The sequence below is a fragment of the Podarcis vaucheri genome (genome assembly GCF_965113315.1).
Source record: "Podarcis vaucheri genome assembly, chromosome: 13".
Lineage (NCBI taxonomy): Eukaryota > Metazoa > Chordata > Lepidosauria > Squamata > Lacertidae > Podarcis > Podarcis vaucheri.
In genome coordinates, this window is record NC_138751.1 from 7,294,024 (window position 1) to 7,315,774 (window position 21,751).

A 21,751-nucleotide genomic window follows, 5' to 3' on the forward strand; every position below is an offset into this window, starting at 1 on the left:
GACCCAGAAGCTGTATTGGCTCCCTTGGCCAATAAAGCAAGATGAGCGCTGCAACCCCAGAGTCGGTCACGACTGGACCTAATGGTCAGGGGTCCCTTTACCTTTAGGTATCTAAGACGAGCCTACTGGATCAGGGCAGTAACCTCTTTTGTCGAGCATCTTATTCTCATGGTGGCAACCAGATGCCTGTGGGAAGCCTGTGAGCAGGATCTGAGCACAAGAGTATTCTCCTCACTTGCAATTCCCAGCAACGGGTATTCAGAGCATGATATATGGGGTGTTAGGGGAGGCGTAGTACCTCTGGTGGGGGACACATCATGCTTCTGGGGTAGTTTGTCCACCTTTGGTCTCCACCCTGCACTCAGCTCTCACCTCTGGCTCCTGGAAGCTGCCTGCATGTGACACCGGCCGCACCACAGAAATGGCTTCTAGGGGCAGGCTAAGCCAGGAGGGGGTGATTGACGGGTGTCAAACCCTCAGTGAGTTTGGGACTTCCTCTGCGGGCAAATACAGGCTCTGGCAGATCGAGCAGGAAAGACCAATAGTCCAATGGTCAATAATGCAGTTCCTGCAAAATGCTACAGAGGGAAGTGAGGGGCAGGTGGGGCTCGTCAACCAGGGAAGGGAGCCCACCTTAGAGAAGGAAAACCCTGATCCTAAACCTCTGCTGCCTTGTGGGATATCTTTGGGAGAAGAAATATCTCAGGAGCAAGCCCTACACAAAGGCTGAGAACACGCCATGCATTGAAAGCACACGAATTCCTCCCTAACAATCCTGGGAACTGTAGTTCACCGCTCACAGAGCTACAGTTCCCAGAAAGCTTAACAAACCACCGCCTGCTGCCACGCTGCTTTTATTATTTTATTTCTTCTGCAGCCTTGAAAAAAGAACAAAAGGATTGCTCTTTGGTCCTCTGGAGGGGCGAGAGAGTTGGAAGAGTTGGGTGCTGGCTGTCTCCCCCACCCTTCCTTCCTTCCTTCCTTCCTTCCTTCCTTCCTTCCTTTCTTTCTTTCTTTCTTTCTTTCTTTCTTTCTTTCTTTCTTTCTTCCTTTCTTCCTTTCTTCCTTTCTTCCTTTCTTCCTTTCTTCCTTTCTTCCTTTCTTTCTTTCGCTCTCCCTCCCTCCTATCCCTTCCCTCCTCCATCTCCCCTTCTCCCAACCCCTCTCAGCCCTCCCTTCTTCCAGATCCCTCCTCTTTTTCCTACCAGACAGAGACTGAGAGAGGGGGGCGACTGTGGTCCGGACCCCCTCAAAAAAAAGCCCTACTTCCATCGCAGACTTCACCCCCCTCTCCGGGTAAGTCGATCGACACTTAACTAAGTTTTCTTCTTCGTCGCGTCGTCTTGGTTGCATGCGGGAGGGGGCGAGCACTTTCCCCAACTCTTAGCCATCACTATGTGCCCCCACGCCGTCCCAAAAAAAGGCCTGGAAATATGGGGAGGGGGTCGAGAGAGAGTCCTTGGCCGCGGGCTACGTCCATACTTTGAATGGGGGTGGGGGGTCCTACATCTTTGTAATTCCTCCTGTTACTACTCAGTTTTATTTATGATTTACTTGAGGGGGGGAAGAGTGTTAGCTACTTTAGCCCATGATATGCAATCCCCAAGATGCTTTTATAATGTACTAGTTTAACTTGGTATGAAATGTACTAGTACTAGTTTAATTGGTATGAAAGCTCATACCAATTTTAAAATTTAATTCTATTTGTTTTGTTTTCTTTCGACTACGGCAGACCAACACGGCTACCTACCTATAAATAGTTTAACCCAGATTAGCTACTTCTCTCCCCCAATGTTCCTATAGTGGAGAGAAGAGACCCCATCCCCCAGCATAGTAATCTGTATTGAAAAGTCGTGGGGGAGATCAACAGATCCCTTGGTCGGTTAGAGTAGATCTAGATGGGAAGTATAACAGAGGAAAGGGGGAAATGTTAATATAACCACTTTGCAGCTGCAGGAACTAAATTTGTAATACTTATTAAAGAGGCATCAGGGAAGTGTTACAGAATCTGTGCTTCAGTTACAGATAGGTAGCCGTGTTGGTCTGCCATAGTCAAAATAAAAAAAATCCTTCCAGTAGCACCTTAAAGACCAACTAAGTTAGTTCTTGGTATGAGCTTTCGTGTGTATTACCCTTCTGAGTAATACCCCTCCCCACCTTCTCACTATATAGAAGGATCTGGCAACTTCTGTTTCAGTGTATCTGAAGAAGTGTGCATGCACACGAAAGCTCATACCAAGAACTAACTTAGTTGGTCTTTAAGGTGCTACTGGAAGGAATTTTTTTATTTAGAATCTGTGTTGATAGGGGTAGCGCCCCCCACATTTGTTTAGGACCCAAAAGGTATCTGTGGGGCAGCTGGTGAATAAACGTGTTTGTGGGCTACTCAATTTTTTGTCAACTGATTGATGTTCCTCTCCCCATAGGTAACCATTTATCTTCCACTTTCTTCCAGGTCTGTCTACCCTCCCCCTACTGCCCCACATTGTAGCAATGCCCCACGGTGTGGCCTTCCTTTTGGTGGCAGCCACATGGGCTGTGGTCTCCCGTGCTGATGGGTGCAATAAGGCCCTCTGCGCCAGCGACGTCAGCAAGTGCTTGCTGCAGGTAAGAGGTTGGGAAAGCGCTGCCTCACATCAGATCTTGTTGCAGACCTGCAGACTTGGATTTGGGACGGGCGTTTTCCAAGCTCCTGAGCAGGGCTGGATTTAGGTTTGATGAGGCCCTCAGCTACTGAAGGTAATGGGGCCCTTTATATGTCCAGCTGTCCTTTGTCAACAACATATTGTCACTGTTTTTCGCGTTGAATATATGCTATATGGTCATTTATGGGCCTAATAGGTTTCTAAAGCCATTTGCCCATGTTGCCATGCAACCAGTCCGTGCAGAATGTAGGCACCCTATATATAGAAATGAGCAAACCAGTGATATTTTAGGGAACAGGCTAGCAGGCGGGGCTCATGACTTACATCATAGGAGCCTACACAACACAAAACACTGTTGCTGTATGTAGGTTTTGTTTCACTGTCATACCTCGGGTTACAGACACCTCAGGTTGTGTGTTTTCGGGTTGCGCACTGCACCAAACCTGGAAGTACCGGAACGAGTTACTTGCGCAGAAGCACCGAATCACAACCCGCGCATGCGCAGATGCGGCGCTGTGGGTTGCGAATGCTGCGGGTTGCGAACGTGTCTCCCACACGGATCACGTTCGCAATCCAAGCGTCCACTGTATTTTTTTTACCTTACATTTTGGAAATGCACATCCAGTTTTTTCCCCTTTAAATTTTTTTGGGCCCCCAAGAAATATAGCCCTAAGCTATAGCTTGTTTAACTTATACGTAAATCCAGCACTGCTCCTGAGATCCCTTCTCCCCCTTGAATGGGAGGCTCAGTCACACCACTAACCAGTGCTCTCACACAAAATGTGGTTAGAATGCGTGACAAGTACTTCTCGGTGGTGATCAACCCTCTATGTATCTGCATGAGCCGCTACCACGGGCTTCCTTTGGATTGGCAGCCCAGAACAGTCACTCACGCAGAAGCACAGCAAGGCAACCTCTTCATTTGGGGAGGCTGAACTACCCGGTCACAGCTGATGCAGCAATCAGGGGAGAGCAGTGCATTCATGGCAGGGGGCTGACTGGACAGAGTTGAGGCCAGGGCATCAGGCAGAGAGGCAGTGGGCAACCTCCTCCTCTGGGAGGGTAAACCTGAGTTCACAGGATCTGCTAAGTATTTACCGTATTTTTTGCACCATAACACTCACTTTTTTCCTCCTAGAAAGTAAGGGGAAATGTCTGTGCGTGTTATGGAGGGAATACCTACGGGTGGCGGGGGGGTGGGATCTGCTGCAGTCGTGAGCAGAGGATCCATGGTTCCCCTTCCTTCACTCCTCCGTGGCTCACTTTGAAACAGCAAAGCGGGAGAAGAGCCGCTGAGTGGGGAGGAGAGAGGGACAGAGAGCCTGCTTGCTTTAAAGGAGCAAAGCGGGAGAGGAGAGGAGCCTTCTCCCCTTATACCCCTCTTCTTCACTGTTAGCAGCATCCTTCTCCACCCACCCCACGCATGCTTCTTCTCCCCTTAAACCCCTCTTCTGCATTATTAGCAGCATTGTTCTCTACCCACCCCACGCGTGCTCCTTGTCCCTTGAGTGCTTTTCCTGTCCTCCCCACTTAAAACGTGGTTACAAAGCACAGATCCACATGGATCCTCAGGATTTTTGCACTGGGTCACCCAAAATTCACCATCAGATCACATAGCATGTCCATGGCTACATCTTGCACCAAAAAAATCACGCACCCACTGTTGCCTGGGGCCGCAGTGGTGCAAAAACATGGTTACAAAGCATGGATCCACATGGATCCTCAGGATTTTTGCATTGGGCTATTCCAAACTCACTGTCAGATCACATGTCTGTGGCCACAGCATGAACCACAAAAATCATACATCCACTGTTTCATTTAGAATATTTTTTTTCTTGTTTTCCTCCTCCAAAAACTACGTGCGTGTTGTGGTCGGGTGCGTGTTATAGAGCGAAAAATACGGTAATTATTTCTCAACACACGATCTGTGTAATGAGATGTACTTAAATATGAAAACTTAATTAAAATTATTTTAAAAATAATTATTTCTCAACACTCACACATTTTGGAAGAATGGGGGACTTTTTTGGACTATTTGAAAAAGCACTATAAAATGAAATTGCGGGCAGGATTTGAGAAGAAAGGATAAAGTGATTGCATTAGAGGGATTTCTGTAATAGATAAAATATTGATATACAGTATAATGTAGTAGAAATGGGTATGAACAAAAACAATGTGGTGTGGGTGGGAAGTCAATATATGAAAAATGTAACTATTTAATTTGAAGTCAGTTTGTAACACTGGTCCTGAAAGAACCTGCATCGGCTCCCAGGGCGTTTCCGAGCACAGTTCAAAGTGTTGGTGCTGACCTTGAAAGCCCTAAACGGCCTCAAAGGCCCAGTATACCTGAAGGAGCATCTCCACCCCCATCGTTCAGCCCGGACACCAAGGGCCTTCTGGCGGTTCCCTCCCTGCAAGAAGCCAAATTACAGGGAACCAGGCAGAGGGCCTTCTCGGTTATGGGGCTGTACTTGTCGAATTGGCCATCCTCATTTTGGGGGCAAAACGGGCTGATTTGTGTGCGCGTTTGGTGTGATCGTTTTACAAAGGGAAACCAGGCAGGGGGGAGGTGTGGTAAACCTTCGCCCCCAGCTGCCCCTCCCTCACCTGTCTTTGCTCTCCGGCCAGAACAGGTTTCTTGAGCACACTGGCTGGCGAGGTTACTTTTTCAGAAACACAGGCCGAATCACACCCGGTAGGGCTGCCACCACTCCCTTTGTTCCGGGGAACCCAGAGCCACAACCCAGGGAGAAAGGTGTGTCCCGTTAGACTGGCAATTCCCCCCCTCTACAAGCTGAATCCACACTGGCAATTCCCCGCCTCTACAAGCTGAATCCACAGACTTGCAGACAGAAATTCTCACGGTAGAGCGTAACTAAGCGTAAGGCTAGGATTTAGCTATTCCCCCGGAAAAGGCACGGATACCAAACAGGTTCTTCTTTAAAAATTTATTTTAAAAGAATAACAGAAAACATGTTGAAACAACAGGCACTTCTTATGGAACTTACAAGTAAGGAAAATAAAAACTACATACTCACAAAGACAAACACAGCTAGGATAGTCAAAGTCTTTTCAAGCATCTGCGTATTGAAGGTGTTTGAGGATTTCCATTTCAAAAGACGAAACGGCTATTAGGTGGACATCACAGCCGGGCATCTTTGCGGATTGCAGTGAGCAATGGCAGAGAGCAAAGAGCAACTTCTCTAACAATTCCTTGATCTTTTATTTACAATTTGCTCTTGGCTTTGTAACTTTCCAGCCAATCATAAGTCCTAATTAACCAATTTACCCTTTTGCAGCTGGGTCAATTTATAGGGTCCGAACCCAAATCAAAGAATTTCCTCCCTTTCACGGAAATTAACCAGATCCTCATTCCCAAGCCCTTCAAGGACAGATAACATCATTGGGGGGGGGGGGGAAAGGTTCACACCCTGAAAGCCAGGTGTCAGGCCTTTCATTAAATCAAGGATTCCTTTATTCCCATAAACCTCTCACGCCAAGGAGCCAGATTGTCTAGAGTTTAAAGAAACACAACTCCCTTTCCCAGGGTCCTTGTGGCTGATGAAATACCTACAAGGCCACAGTCTTTTACTTGACCAAGGAATGATTTCTAATTATTGTCTACTTTACTACAGGAGGTCAATGTTAACACCCCCACTTGATATCTCTTGGCAGGAAGTGTGCCAGTGCGAGGCCAACAGAGCCGGGTGCCCATGCTGTCGGGAATGTGCTTTCTGCTTGGGCAATCTCTGGGAGTCCTGCTGTGAATGCATGGGTGAGTGAATTCCAGGGGGTGCCAAACGCCCGTCACATTGCAGGGTGGGGGGAAAAGTGGGGGCCAAAGTAGAGATGGGAAGCTCTGGGGAAAAAACGGAAATAAGGGGGGTTTCCAAAGCCGTTTTTTCCCTGGAAAAAAATGAAAAGAGCAGTTTGATATAGTTTGAATATTCCACACACTTTTTTTATTTTTTCCGGGGGGAAACCGTGAGGCCTTTGAGGAAGCTGGAGTCCTCTTGGTGCTGCATGCAAGAGGTGTTCTACCATTGAGCTTGGGCCCCATCCCCTAAACCGCGAAAATATGGCTGGGAGGAGGGTTACCAGATGCAGGAAACTGCCCGCTTCTTCCCAGTGGCTGAACTGTGGTCCATGAGGAATTCCGACTTGATTTCTCCTCTCCGCAAGGGCTGTGTGACGAACGCCCCTCCTCGGCCCCCCGCCCTGCCCTGCGGAGCTCCATGCACAACCTGATGTCCCCGGTGCCCTCGCTCTTCCGGGCACTCATGGCCATCTCCGACAACGACCCTCCCATGGGCTGGAGCATCCTGACCCTACCAGTCGAAGAGGAGCTGCGGCAGAACCACGCGGAGACCGGCCACCTCCTCCTGGGGCCTCACACAGGTACGCGTGTGGTGGTGGGGGGAGAGGGGGCTGTTGGGAGACAGGTGGCGCTGGAAGGATACATGGCACTTGCATGGGGGAGGTGGGTTAAGAGGCAGCATGGTATAGTGGTTAGAGCTTCAGACTAGAGCCTCGGGGAGCAGGGCTTGAGCTACAGTAATACACGACAGGAAACATTCAGATTGACACATACCTGTTCACAATGGCACCTGAGGGTTTTTTGGGATTGGCGTGGGGGTTAATTGAGTGACGTGTGCTGTAACCTAGAAGGGCCATTGCCCAGGGACAGAACATCTGCTTTGCACACAGAAGGTCGTAGGTTCATCTTCCGGTAGCACTGGGAATGTCTTGTCTGAAACCCTGGAGCACTGCTGCCAGTCAGTGCAGACAATACAGGGTTAGATGGACTTTTAATCTGACTCGGAATAAGACAGCTTATTCTGTTAGGAAGAACTTCCTGACGGTAAGAGCTGTTTGACAGTGGAATTTGCTGCCAAGGAGTGTGGTGGAGTCTCCTCCTTTGGAGGTCTTTAAGCAGAGGCTTGACAACCATATGTCAGGAGTGCTCTGATGGTGTTTCCTGCTTGGCAGGGGGTTGGACTCGATGGCCCTTGTGGTCTCTTCCAACTCTATGATTCTATTTCTAAAAGGCCCTGGTTCAATTCACACATGAGCTCGTCATTCCCAGCCGTTGCCTCTCAGCCTTCCCATTGGCCAGGCTAGCTCCATACTGCCTACACAGGCTGGCAGCAGCTCTCCAGGGTCTCAGTCTAGATTCTCTCCTAGCCCTACCTTGGGACTGAGCCTGGAACATTCTTTGTGCAAAGCAGACACACGACATCTGAGCCGCAGCTTTTGTCCTGGGTTCAACCGCAACGGCCGCAAACCTTCTCTCCTCTCGCTTCCAGGCTTGGCCCTCTCAGATGCCAAGGGCTTCAATGCCACCATGCCACCGTGTCAGTCCATTTTCTTCAACGAGTGCCTGTCCATGAGCCGGTGCCGGACGGCTTGCCAGTCGGTGGGCGCCTGGCGCTACCGCTGGTTCCACAATGCCTGCTGCCAATGTCTGGGGCCAGACTGCCTGGGCTATGGGGGAGCCCACGCACAATGTTCCAGTTGCCGGGACTGAGATCTCTGGGTCTCTCGCCCCCTCAAAAAACACCCACTCGCCTTGCCCTAGCCTCTGCTTGGGCTGCCTGCCCCAGTCACACCCAGTCTTCCTTTCTTCACTGAGCAAACATGAAGGAAGCATTTGCTTTTTGTTGCTGTTCATTAACCTTTTTGGTTCTATGGACCCCTCTGGACTCCTCCATTCCCCGGCACTGGTCTACGATGGTCCTCCCAAGCAACAGCGGCTTCTGCCCCACCTTCTCCCTCTGCTTATTATGGGTATCTTGCCAGCTACAGTCCCCTCTCTCTGCTTTTTCTTACAACCCAGCTGACTTTGCCTTACAGTGGTGCCCCGCAAGACGGAAAACTCACTAGACGAAAGAGTTTTCCGTTTTGGAGCTGCTTCGCAAAACGAATTTCCTATGGGCTTGCTTCGCAAGACGACAATGTCTTGCGAGTTCCTGCTGTTTTTCCCCTCCCCCCCCTTTTCTAAGCCGCTAAGCCGCTTATCAGCTGATCTGATCAGCAGATAAGCCGCTAAAAGCCGCTAATAGTGCTAATCCACTAATCCGTCAATGGGCTTGCTTCGCAAGACGAAAAAACCGCTAGACGAAGAGAATCACAGAACGAATTCTTTTCGTCTTGCGAGGCACCACTGTATTCCCTAATGCTCGCTGTTTAAGGCACCCCTCCCAACAGAGAAAACGCCTTCTGCTTATAAGCACTGCACCTGGGAAAAAGGTATCCTAGGTACCTGCCTATAGCCACCTTGTGGGGGGGGATGCCCTTTTTTCAATCCCTCCGCAGCCCCAAGTTTTCTGAACTCCTCGTCCAAGTCAATTGCTTCACGGACCTAGATATAAAGACTTTTGTCAGTTTCCCATCTTTGTAATGATAATAAAATGAATCTTTTTACCTGTACTGTTGTTGTTCTTGTTGTTCTTTATTCATTTTATATATTGTCCTTCATCACAAGGTCTCGGGGCAGTTCAGAAGACAAGGCAGTTGTGTTGCAGAAGCCTCATCCGCCCGATTATCTTCTGAGCTGATTTTTATATTATTTATTGAATTTCTATACCACGCTAAACCCGGAGGTCTCAGGGCGGATCACAGAATAAAATCAAGACATAAAACTACAAAATACATAATAAAAATAAAAACAAGCCAATAGCCTTCCACCCAAAACAAACACGTTTTAAAAGGAAATAGGATGTAAATCAGATCAACCAAAGGCCTGGTTAAAAAGGAACGTTTTTGCCCGGTTCCTAAAGGTGTATAATGAAGGTGGCAGGCGAACATCCCTGGGGAGAGCATTCCACAGACGGGGAGCCACTGCAGAGAAGGCCTTGTTCTCGTGTTGCCACCCTACAGACCTCTCGAGGAGGAGGCACACGAAGGAGGGCCTCAGAAGATGATCTCAGGGTCTGGGTAGGTTCATAGGGAAAGAGGCAGTCCTTGAGGTCCTTATTAATAGGTTGTTCTACTTACATACAGCTTTTATATGGGGATGACAAAGCTATCACGACCTGGATAATAAGAAACAACCAGAAACTAGCTTTCCAGGGGGAAACACAGGAAAGAGCATCAAGGCTGCCCCACTTTTCAGCCTAGCTGCTTAGTAGCTGCAGCTTCTGGGAAGCCCCACGTACAGCGCACTGCAGCGGTCCAGGCGGGAGGTCACCAGATCATAGACAAACAAGACCAGATCAGACGTGGCTGGTGAAGCAGCCTAAACTGGGCCTGAGCATTCCTAGCCACAGCAGCCTCTTCGGACTTGTGTGACAAGTTGCAATCTGGCAGCATCCCCAGACTCTGAGCTTGTTTCTTCTGAGGGAGTGCAACACCACCCAGAGGTCTCAGTTTATTGGCCTCCATCACTGCTTCCAGACACTGGTCTGACACCTTCACAGCCTCTCCGGCTTCAGATGGAATGCAGAGATATGACAGGAGCGTTGAGATGACACTCTGTGCCAAACTCCCATTTGACAGCTCCCCAAAGTTTCATTGCTACAGTGGTACCTCGGGTTACATACGCTTCAGGTTACATACGCTTCAGGTTACATATGCTTCAAGTTACAGACTCCGCTAACCCAGAAATAGTGCTTCAGGTTAAGAACTTTGCTTCAGGATGAGAACAGAAATTGTGCTCCGGCTGCGCAGCGGCAGCAGGAGGCCCCATTAGCTAAAGTGGTGCTTCAGGTTAAGAACAGTTTCAGGTTAAGTACAGACCTCCGGAACGAATTAAGTACTTAACCCAAGGTACCACTGTACAATAGTGGACCTTATGTTTCCAGATGAGATCCTGGAGTCCTGCTCTTCAGCAAGAGGGCTAAGCCATTCTGACTTGTTGGTGACTCCAGATACGAGACAAAACACAATGCTACTGTGTACTATATACAGTTATTCTAGTCCTTGAAGTAAAGATGCACATGTACAGAGATCCACTAACATCACCATGCTGTGTAAAACCCACAGCCTCTTCCCCCGACTCTCACAAATGCAGAGTCAGCAAGTCATGCGCTCCAGCTCACTGGTGTTGCTACGGTAACCCAGTGCACCTGGTACCCTTATCTCAGGACATCCAGACATGGGGGATGTGCTAACTCAAGACATGAGACCAAACACTTTAATTTCAGTCAATGTTCACATTACACCAACACGGCTGACCCTCGCGAGCATCCATCCCTTCTCGGGGATGCCCTGCCAAAGCAAGGAGAAGAATCTGCAGTGGGTTCCAGTGAGATCTCGTGGAGGTCTCCACTCGTGGCTCTTACGAGGTCTCACTGGAAGCCACAGCTGCACAACTCTGGTAAGCGAGGCTTTGGTGGGGGCAGCAAGGGGGTGGTCAGCACCTTCCCAAAATTTTGCTTCAGGTGGCCAAACATGACGGGCCACCTCTGTCCCTTCTGCAAGGACCCAGATCACCAGTGCTGTAAACTCTGCATATTTATCTGGTGTAGGAATTCCTGCAGCCGTCTCTCTGCTTATGTGTGGGGGACCTCTAAATGTGGCTGGACTACCATTCTCATCAGCATCTAAGGGCCAAGCATAGCTGATGGACCAGGAATGAGAGGAGGTGTAGTTCAGTCACGTCAGGCGGGCCAAAGGCTGTGCACATCTCCCTCACTAGAGTTTATCCCTCACATATAATGTATTTTTCCCAATAGTGCCTCTGAGCATGTGCAGAATGGCTTTCCCTCGACATTATGAACATGCTTTCTACAAGGCAGTTGTCCAATGATAGATTCAAAGAGTAAAGAGGAAGTTGAGTGGAGATGGAAGATCAACAATTCCTGTTTTACTAATGAAGCACTGCAAAATCAGTCATCTTGTTTAACCCATTTGTCCTGAATGGGGTAACTGTGCCCCTGAAGGACCAGGTGCGCAGCCTGGGAGTCATTTTGGACTCACAGCTGTCCATGGAGGCACAGGTCAAATCTGTGTCCAGGGCAGCTGTTTACCAGCTCCATCTGGTACGCAGGCTGAGACCCTACCTGCCTGCGGACTGCCTCGCCGGAGTGGTGCATGCTCTGGTTATCTCCCACTTGGACTACTGCAATGCGCTCTACGTGGGACTACCTTTGAAGGTGACTCGGAAACTACAACTAATCCAGAATGCGGCAGCTAGACCGGTGACTGGGAGCGGCCGCAGAGACCACATAACACCGGTTCTGAGAGATCTGCATTGGCTCCCAGTACATTTCCGAGCACAATTCAAAGTGTTGGTGCTGACCTTTAAAGCCCTAAACGGCCTCGGTCCAGTATACCTGAAGGAGCATCTCCACCCCCAGCATTCTGCCCGGATGCTGAGGTCCAGCGCTGAGGGCCTTCTGGCGGTTCCCTCATTGTGAGAAGCAAAGCTACAGGGAACCAGGCAGAGGGCCTTCTAGGTAGTGGCACCCGCCCTGTGGAACGCCCTTCCAGCAGATGTCAAAGCGATAAACAACTACCTGACATTCAGAAGACATCTTGAGGCAGCCCTGTTCAGGGAAGTTTTTAACGTGTGATATTTTACTATATTTTTGGTTTTTATGGAAGCCGCCCAGAGTGGCTGGGGAGGCCCAGCCAGATGGGCGGGGTATAAATAATAAATTATTATTATTATTATATTACTAATGTGGCACCCCAAAATCAACTATAAAGCCGGTGTAGAGTAATGGTTTATGTGCAAGACATATGATGACCAGAAAGGTCACCAAATCCCAGCTGGACTGTTAACAAACTGCTAATCAACTTAAGTTTCATTCAGAGCGTGGGTCCACTGAAATTAATGGAGCAATGTTTGTCATGTTAATTGTTTTCTATAGGTCAGCTCTGAATAAAACTTAGTTGAATGCCGCCCTGAGTTTTGAACAAAGCTTCAGATCTCTACCCTAATGTGGTCCCATACCATCCCAATAGCCTCAGGGGGGAAGCAGATGCTTTCTCATCCTCGCAATTGACATTATTTCGACTTATTCACCCACACACAAGCCTCCACATACAAAGATATATTAAAATCGCAGTTCCTCCCCATCGGACACAGAGCAGCCTTTATGCCCTGAGCATTCTGGAACGCCTGAAGCCACAATGAAGGGGAGAGGGCGCAAAGATGCTTCTGAGCACATTCAGAGTAAAGAACCATTCCCACACATGTGGGGCGAAGGGGCTGGGGTTTCAGGTAAGGGGGTGTGGCTTGAACCTTGGTTCCTATTCAAAAACAGAAGGCCGTCCTGAGGGGAACCCAGGAATCCTGCGGGTTGGGCGCCTCGCTCTGCTTGGAGATCCCAGGAGTCCGGCTTTGCTGGCCGGCTGCCTCTTCCAGCCAATGGCAGGTCCCCGGCCCGTACGGCTGCCCAGCCCAACCTCCTCCATCCCCGCCGGCTCCCCAAGCGGGCGGAACCCGACTGCAAGGGGGAAGAAGAGCCGGAGCAGGCCCTAGCGGGTGAGTGGCCATGGTCGGCAGGAGCATCAGCTGCGCCCTCCCCTCTTCCGTTTCGCCTGGGCCTGCTGCGATCCCTGCTCTACTGAGCCTTTCCTTCATTGCCTCCCCTTGGTGCTACATCCCTCCTTTTCCTCTTCCTGGCTTTTCTCCCGGGAACTCTGCTCCTCTTTTCTGCTCTCTTTCTTTAGATTGCTCTCTCTCTCTCGTCTTCCACATGCAAAATATTCCCCCTTTCCACCGATTCCCATCTCCTCTCATCCTTTTCTCTTCCTCCACTCGCCCTACCCCTCCACCTCTTTCGGCCTGTCCATCCCTCCTTCTTTCTCTTTTGTTTACCACCTCTTCCCAAAACTGCTATAATAAGACGATATTGCGGTGGAGCGAGGAAGGTGGGGAGAAAAATAAACAGCAGTCTTCCGGTTTCCTTCCTTATTTGTTTTGGGAAGCGTGCCTGGGCAAAGTGGGAGCCCTGGGAGAGAAGTGGCAGAGTAGAGAGGAGGAGAGAGTAAGGCATGCTCACAATTAAGTGAGACTGTAGTTAAAGCAGGTAGTCAGGGGTACGGGATAGGGACGGGGGGGGGCAAGTGGGGAGGACTGCAAGATGCTGCAAAAAGATTTGGGGGTGAATTGGGCGGGAGACAGTATGGGGTTGTGTCAGCAGTGGTGTGCCTGAAGTTTTACAGCAGAGGCTGGGAATGGCAGCCCGGGAGATCCCGGTTGGCCTGTGGTTCCCCACAACTACCAAGTGACACCAGCTAATGGACAGAGACTAGAGTCTAGGGAGGCAGAGTTCAGTTTTGCTGGGTACTGCTTTGCCAGGGTGTTCTCTGCAGGGAATGCAGTGAAGAAGCAAACCATTGCAGGTGGCAGGATTGAATCCTTACAGACTAACAAGACAGGTCCCTGCCCCGTTCCCCTCTTCCTTCACTAGGAGTTTACAGCGGCAGGAGGCCGTATAAGGGAAAGCACACCTTGGTTTAAGAACGGGTTTGGTTTAAGAACAGACTTCCGGAATGGATTAAGTTCGTAAACTGAGGTACCACTGTATAGACCTTTGAAATTGCCCACCCTCTGGCCCAAGGACCCCCCCCAAAAAAAAAAAAAATCATACATACATTATAGAAGGAGGCAGTCTCCATCAGAAATTTGAGAGTGTTGCAACTCTCCTGTCTGCTAGGATACCTGGTAATGCCTTACTTGATTGCATTTTCTGGGTTGCCTGGCCATTCCTTTGAGATGGTAAATACTTAGTTCCTGAATCTCTTACGCATATTGATAACAGATACTTGCCAGACTCTAGATTTCATGCATGCACATGAAAGCTTATACCCAGAACAAACTTTGTTGGTCTCTAAGGTGCTACTGGACAATTTTTTATTTATTTCGACTTGCCAGGCTGTAGTTGAAAAGGGAGGTGTAAGCTCCTACAATCAAAAGACAATTGGAAAGCTTTCCCCATTTCCTTCCTCCTTGCAGAGAAATATTTGAGGTCAATTTGGGAGAGTCAAAATGGCTTCAGGATTGTTCTCCTGTACTATTTCAGACACGTGGTTTATATACGGTACTTAGGTATGTGTTTGCCTTATACATTTATGAACATTTATTCTATATTTCAGACCTTTGAATTCTTAGAACACATGCTAAGGTTTCAATCTTATGCACACTTACTTGGGAGTAAGCCCCATTTAATTCAGTGGCGCTGAACTCCTGAACAATACCTACACTCAGTTAAACAAATTGGTTAAGCAGAAAGCTGTTGAGGTGGCTGTGTGCAGTATTGGAGGCAGTCTGCCTCTGAAATCCATTTGCTGGTGATGGGAATGAGCAAAAGAGTGAACTGTGCTTATGCCCTCCTTGTGGGCTAGGGAACATAATGCCAATCTGGTCCAGGACTGCCAACATGGTGCCCTTTGGGTGTTGTTACACTACAGCTCCCACGAGCCCCTGCTAGCATGGCAAAAGGCCAGTGGTGATGGGAACTGTAGTCCAACAACATCTGAAGGACACATTGGCTACCCACCCCCACCCCCAGTCATTTGGGATTTGGCTGCACGTGTTACCGGAAAAATCTGAGGGCTCCCTTGGACAAAAAGTAAAGACACCAACCAGAGTAAATTGGAGCAAATCAGCAGCCTGTAGGCTTGGCCTTTATTGAACTGTTGCAACAGGGTGTTCCCCTCACTTGCAGGAGAGAGGAAAAGACACAGAAAATGGTGTGCAAGACCTTATAAAAACTTTTGAATTTCCTATCCTCTAGGTCAAGCCCACCCCCAGAAACATCATGCATACATTACAGAAAGGAGGGGTTGAGGGAGGAGTTGTGGTGGTAACCTGAGTGTCCTGTCACCTCGCTGGTTCCCTTCTACCCTCCCCATGAGTCATTTTCTGAAGACAAAAGGTAGTCGCAGTTTCCTGCCCCCTGAGGGAAGATCTGATCATTGTCCTTTGTTCCGGTCCATGCAGAATCCACTCCCATATGAAAGTTCTTTGTGATCTTGATTGTCTTCTGTCTGGGATCATCAGGGTTGGCATAGCAACTGGGCAGGGCTCCTGTGGATGTGCTGGTATGGTGAAGGGATTATGGTGCCCTGTATCAAACCTTCCCCATTTTGTAGTCTTTCCTTCATGGAGTAAAATAAAAGTGGAACAGTGCAAATCCGATGTATGGTTGATTTTCTATGAATTTATAACAGAAGTGTAGCGTATGTAGTGTGTGAGTGTGAGTGTGTGTGAAGTTTGTACAAACTGAATGCTTGGGGGGGGGGTTTCCTGCTACACACAGCACCTTTTTTCTGTCGCTGGGTGTACCCAGTAACACAGACAGCCACCAGATATGGGATTAAGGAGCCAGTGGCAGGGGGTGACTGGATGAATGTTAACTCATCAGTTCTGCAGAACCATTTCACATGCAGAATTCCATTCAGTTGCTGTTCTGTTTGTCTTTGCTGTGCCATTCCCATTCTACAGTGGGCCTCTGAACTCCCATGGACCTTGCTAGGTGCTGGAGCTGGATGTGAGGCGCTGAGATTGAAAGAGAGGGACTTTGCCAAGGGCTATGCAGTCAGCAGGTGGCAGAGGTGGGACGGGCCTTGGCTCTGAGTACAGGTGGACAAATTCCTCCACATTTATTTATTTATTTCACTTATTTCCTCAGCTTTTTGCTAGATGGCTTTATTTTTATGAGTTTTTGAAAATCATTTTGTTGCGACGTCAGAATTTGTTAACGACTTTAACTTTCTTTTGAAAACAAGATGGGTTAAAAGTTCTTAAATCTTTTTTATAATAAATTGTATTTATTTTCAGTGTATAAACACTAGGGTTAAGCTATTTTTTAAAGGGGTGGGGAGTTTTGGGCAACTTAATGGGAGCAGATCTGCAGAAGCTGATGGAGAAAATGAAAAAGGTTAAGGAAAGCACCCCTTAAATAAATAAATAAATAAAAAACCCAAGTAAATGCAAGTTAGGATAGAGGACCCGAAGTGTCTGGCTCCCCTTAAAGGGCCAGCTTCCTGGGGATTGAGAAACCCCGCCTTCTTCCCTCTGTTTCCCAGCGTGCACTGCAGGGAGCAGGGAAGAGAAAGAAGGAAGGAAAGTCCTGAAGTGGGGGAGGAGTCAAGGGAGAAAAGTGAGTACTGTATAGAGGAGAGAATTCAGGCTTTGGGAGATGGGAGGGGATTTTGACCTAGGGAGGAAAAGCAAGAGGGAAGGTTAGGCAGTGCTGGAAAGAGAAATGTTGAAGTTAAAGTAGGTTGCTGGCAAAAGGGGGTGGGACTGTGAAATCTCAGGATATCGGTTGAGTAAACGGTCCTCCTTTGGGGATGCTTATGTCTGAGTACCTGGAGAATAGTTATACACAGACACATATTCTTCAAAATTCCTCCCCTCAAAGATCGAATGAAGCGGATCTGGGCAGCTAGTACTATGATGTTTACATAGTTAGTTGCAAAACCTTGGAGAATGCTGTCTGCTTTTTGATGGATTTGTGATTTATTTTGTATTAATGCTGACTTTTGGGGCATTTAATCTTCTGGTGCCTTTGGAAATTGGCATTCATTGCTCCATTGTTGCTTCATTATCCTATTTAATTAAAGGCCATCTGCTTTCTAAAACTATTAGAGAAAAATTGGAATTTCTGTCTGGCTGATCAGTGCTGTGTGTGTGTACAGACATATACAGACAGACAGACACGTGTGTACGTGTGTGTGTGTGTGTGTGTGTGTGTGTGTAAATCATTGTATGCTGAAATACATAACAGGCTCCCCAGAGGCTTGCAGTTTAAAAGATTTGGATGAATACGAAGGAACACGTGAGATAGCAGAAGGTAAATGCGGAAATTGGATCAAACTGGAGTCCCAAGTGAACAATTCTAGAACATATATAATGGAACTAAACAGATGCACACAGTGTTGAAACTGAGCTATATATCTTTCCATGCTCTAGAGCAGTTTTTTCCAAAGTGATGGCTAATATAGCTCCCCACACCCCAGGTTGATAGAACTGTGCAGGGAGTGAATACAGACCTCAGAGTCAAAGGGGGCAAACCCGTACCAGAAGAGGACCAGTGTTAGAAACTGAGATATGAAAGCTAGGAGCTAAACGGCACCTTAAACCTAGGTTATGGGCGCAACAATGGAATGTATTGGTATGCTTTTTTATAACAAGAATACAAAGCTGAAAGTGAATTAACTGCACCTAAAATATTGTGTTCATCTTTCACATGGTCTAGTCTTTTCCCTGCCCACTCCCCTAATATTCTTAAGAGGGTCTCTCCTCCAGAGAGTAGCTGGAAGAGGGGAGGAAGAAAAAGGTCCTCCTTTCTTTCCACTCTGCAGTTTTAATCTGAAATCTTAGGCACTGAACTGAGCCCTTAGCTCAGAAACTGCCTGCACTAATGAAATTCCCTGTCTCAAAATGAACCTAGAACAATGGGAGTGTTGAACACTGAAAAGGACTAGGAGTGGAAAATAAAATTTCTGTGTATAGTTTGAAAATTTAATCAGGAATTATGAGTTATCAGAAATAAAAGGCATGGGAGTGTACAGAGGATACCTTCCTTGCCTATGAGGAATGTTTATTATATATTGATTTAAAAAACAAAACAAAAAATTGTTTCACTTGTTGATGACAACTTTATAAGCTTATCATGGGGTAAATGAACTCAGATGTTTGGGAAACCCTGTTTTAGGGGGCATCAGCAGGCTTTGGGGGACCCCAAGGTTTACAGAAGGACAAAAAAAAGTCAGAGGAAAATGCCTAAAACAGAAACCCAAACACCCAAATGAAGACTGAGCATATTCAGTGGCCATAGAATTGCTGGTTGGATGTTTGGGGCAGGGTAGCGGAGGCAGAGAACTGATGGGGAGGGGGATGGAGCAGCTGGACTCCTGAACGATGGAATTGCACACTGTAACATTTTGTTGCAGACCCTACGTGTTTTTCTAGTCTCAAACCAGATCTAATTCTGGCTTCATAGCTTGCTTAATAAGAAGGAAATTAAAACTGTTTGCCAGCTTGGATGTATGGAAAACTGGTTTAAATAAGCCTTAATATTGGCAGCGGGACGCGGGTGGCGCTGTGGGCTAAAGCCTCAGCGCCTAGGGCTTGCCGATCGAAAGGTCGGCGGTTCGAATCCCCGCGGCGGGGTGCGCTCCCGCTGCTCGGTCCCAGCGCCTGCCCACCTAGCAGTTCGAAAGCACCCCCGGGGGCAAGTAGATAAATAGGTACCGCTTACCAGCGGGAAGGTAAACGGCGTTCCGTGTGCGGCTCTGGCTCGCCAGAGCAGCGTTGTCACGCTGGCCACGTGACCCGGAAGTGTCTCCGGACAGCGCTGGCCCCCGGCCAATAAATGTGAGATGGGCGCACAAACCCCAGAGTCTGGCAAGACTGGCCCGTTTGGGCAGGGGTACCTTTACCTTTAATATTGGCAGCAAATCTGGGAGCATGAGAGGAGGGAAGGGGTCTGGAATGAGTGCAATGGCATGCAGTTTGTTTGGGGGCTGATAAGTTACTTCTGAAGCAGGCCAAAAGGCCATTTAATTGCTAAATGTTATTTAGAAGGGAGGCTGTGTTGGTCTGCATCAGTAAAACAGTCCCGTGACTCTAAAGCAGTGAGCCTGTGTTTAGGCTGTAGCACTTTGGGATTGCAGGTGGCACCTCTAATGATAACCACAGTGGTACCTTGGTTTATGAGCTTAATCCGTTCCGGAAGTCTGTTCTTAAACCAAAACCATTCTTAAACCAAAGTGCACTTTCCCTAATGAGGCCTCCTGCTGCCGGTGCCCTTCCACTGTTCGGATTCCGTTCTTAGACTGAGGTAAAGTTTGCAAACTGGGACACTACTTCTGGTTTTCCAGAATTCATAAACCAAACAGGACTGTTCTTAAACTGAGGTACCACTGTAAATGCTTTTCTATCACCCCACACCACCCTGACCAATTCTCTGCACATAGATAGAAGGCTAGGTTAGAACTCCTCTCCCAAACACAGTGGCTTGCTATATACAGTGGTACCTCAGGTTAAGAACTTAATTCATTCTGGAGGTCCATTCTTAACCTGAAACTGTTCTTAACCTGATGTACCACTTTAGCTAATAGGGCCTCCCGCTGCCACCGCCGTGCCATTTCTGTTCTCATCCTGAAGCAAAGTTCTTAACCCGAGGTATTATTTCTGGTTAGCGGAGTCTGTAACCTGAAGCGTCTGTAACCCGACGTACCACTGTACAGGAAATATTTCTTTTCTTCACCTGGAAGTGAACACTACAATTTCCTCATTGTGGTGCTATCTCTCCTGTCCCCACTTCCTCTGATGTAATTTCTTCTTCTTCTTTTGACCCATATTCTTCCCTTACTCTTTGGTTCTAGCTGTTCTGAGGGACAGAAGCTGATCCCCGGAGATAGAAGACTTCTTGTAGACGACAGCAGTCATGCCCCCCAACAAGGATGCCCCTGGCTGCCTTGGCTCACCTCCCGGTTTGATCTGCCTACCACCCATCTCTGAGGACCTCCAGTTGGTGTGGACACAGGCAGCACAGACAAGCGACCTTGATGGCAACCAGCATCTGCTACAAACTTTCAGCTATTTTCCATACCCCAGCCTCTCTGATCTGGCCTTGCTCTGCCTGCGTCATGGCCTCCACATGGAAAAGGTCAAGGCCTGGTTCATGGCACAGCGCCTACGCTGTGGCATCAGTTGGAGTGCAGAGGAAATTGAAGAGACTCGAGCTCGCCTCATCTACCATCAGGACCAACTTCACTTTAGCTGCCTGCTTGCCAGGAATGATGATGACCCCTGGCACCAAACTTGTAAGAGTCAGGAATATCACCAATCGGTTCCTACCTCTGTGCACCATTCCACTAAATATCCGCCGAACCAGCAGTCTTCCATAACTCCCTTAAGCCACTTCACCACAGCCCAAGGAATGAGGGAACTTGGGAGAATCACTCAGGACATTTGGGAATTGAAGGGGAATGTCTTGTCCCACCATAACAAAGTTCAGGAGAACTGTGAACCTTCAGGAACCTCCGTGCAGCTTCACAATACCAAAGAAATTCTTTCTAGTTCTTATCTACCTACCACAACCACCAGCTTGGATCGCAACTTCCATAACTCTCACCCTATGACCTGGGGTCTCACCAAAGCATCCCTGCAGCCGGCTGAACCTGTCACCCCTGCAGTGAATGGTGGGCATCACCCAGTGATTCTTCCAGCGGTCTCTTCCGCCAAAGCTACCCCATCATCCTCTACAGCTACAACCAATGTTGAGTCACACAGCCTTCAGAACTATCAGTGCACTGTGGGGGATCAGCAGCAGGCTTCAGGTTACCTCTCGGACATTCTTCGCAAACCTAGGCGAAAAACAAAGGAACAACTGGATATGTTAAAGTCCTTCTTCCTTCGTCGTCAGTGGGCCAGGAGAGAGGATTATCACCAGCTGGAGAAGATCACTGGGTTACCACGAGCAGAGATCATCCAGTGGTTTGGAGACACTCGCTATGCCCTCAAACACGGCCAGCTGAAATGGTTTCGGGACAATGCAGGACAGAATCCAGAGCCTGTCTCCTCATTACCTTCTCACCCACTGCATGCTCACCATCCAGACATAAGCCCACTGAAACGGTATCGTGCAAGCGACCTGCAGCTGCAGGAAAACAACTTGTCGGCACTGTGCCATGAGTCTGGCATAGAGGCTGAGCAGGTGCTGAAGTATTTCAATTCACACTCGCCAGCACCATGTGAGGTAGAGGTGTGCTTGGGGGATGAGGACGAAGTAGATGAGGAGGTGGCAGCCGCTATGGTAAAAGTAGAAGATGAAGACTATGAGGAAGATGATGATAATGAGGACGAGGAGGAGGAGGACGATGAAGACTGGGTTGCCTAGGGCTCTTGTGTGAATGTTGGATGGATGCTAGCGATTCTGGACTTCTGAGATAGGTCTGGGGGAGGGATCAAGATGCAACTGGCAAATGTGTTATGAGGTTCTGTTCCACCAAATTCCTGCCCTTAGCCATGATTCCAAAACACTGAATTTGGTCCCCTTTTCTGTTCCAGCATATTTATGTGTGTGTTTTTTCAAGTTTTAGAATTGAAGTAAAACAAATTTGTACCATGCAGTGGTGTGTTTAATCAGAGAGTTAAAAAGGTGTAGGATAGGGGGCTTCCCACACCCTTTCTCCAG

General features: G+C 48.3%; 2 protein-coding genes across 7 annotated transcripts; both read left to right on the forward strand.

The window, feature by feature from the left end:
- Positions 1–1,101: 1,101 nt before the first annotated feature.
- LOC309518091 (twisted gastrulation protein homolog 1-like) lies at positions 1,102–8,172 on the forward strand (the record flags this gene model as incomplete). The annotated part of the gene is made up of 5 exons (XM_082197918.1): positions 1,102–1,296; positions 2,456–2,607; positions 6,321–6,420; positions 6,828–7,043; positions 7,952–8,172. The coding sequence occupies exons 2-5, from the start codon at positions 2,494–2,496 to the stop codon at positions 8,170–8,172; spliced, it is 651 nt and encodes a 216-aa protein (XP_082054044.1). The 5' UTR covers positions 1,102–1,296; positions 2,456–2,493.
- Positions 8,173–12,692: 4,520 nt separating this feature from the next.
- On the forward strand, positions 12,693–21,686 carry HOMEZ (homeobox and leucine zipper encoding). 6 transcript variants are annotated; one of them, XM_082197740.1, is made up of 2 exons: positions 12,693–12,813; positions 19,938–21,686. In XM_082197740.1, exon 2 carries the CDS (start codon positions 20,000–20,002, stop codon positions 21,452–21,454), a length of 1,455 nt encoding a protein of 484 aa, XP_082053866.1. In that variant the 5' UTR covers positions 12,693–12,813; positions 19,938–19,999; the 3' UTR covers positions 21,455–21,686. The 6 variants fall into 6 exon arrangements, with proteins under 6 accessions (XP_082053866.1, XP_082053863.1, XP_082053867.1 ...); XM_082197737.1 differs by lacking the exon at positions 12,693–12,813 and adding an exon at positions 12,859–13,077; XM_082197741.1 differs by lacking the exon at positions 12,693–12,813 and adding an exon at positions 16,029–16,154.
- The last annotated feature ends 65 nt before the right edge of the window (positions 21,687–21,751 follow it).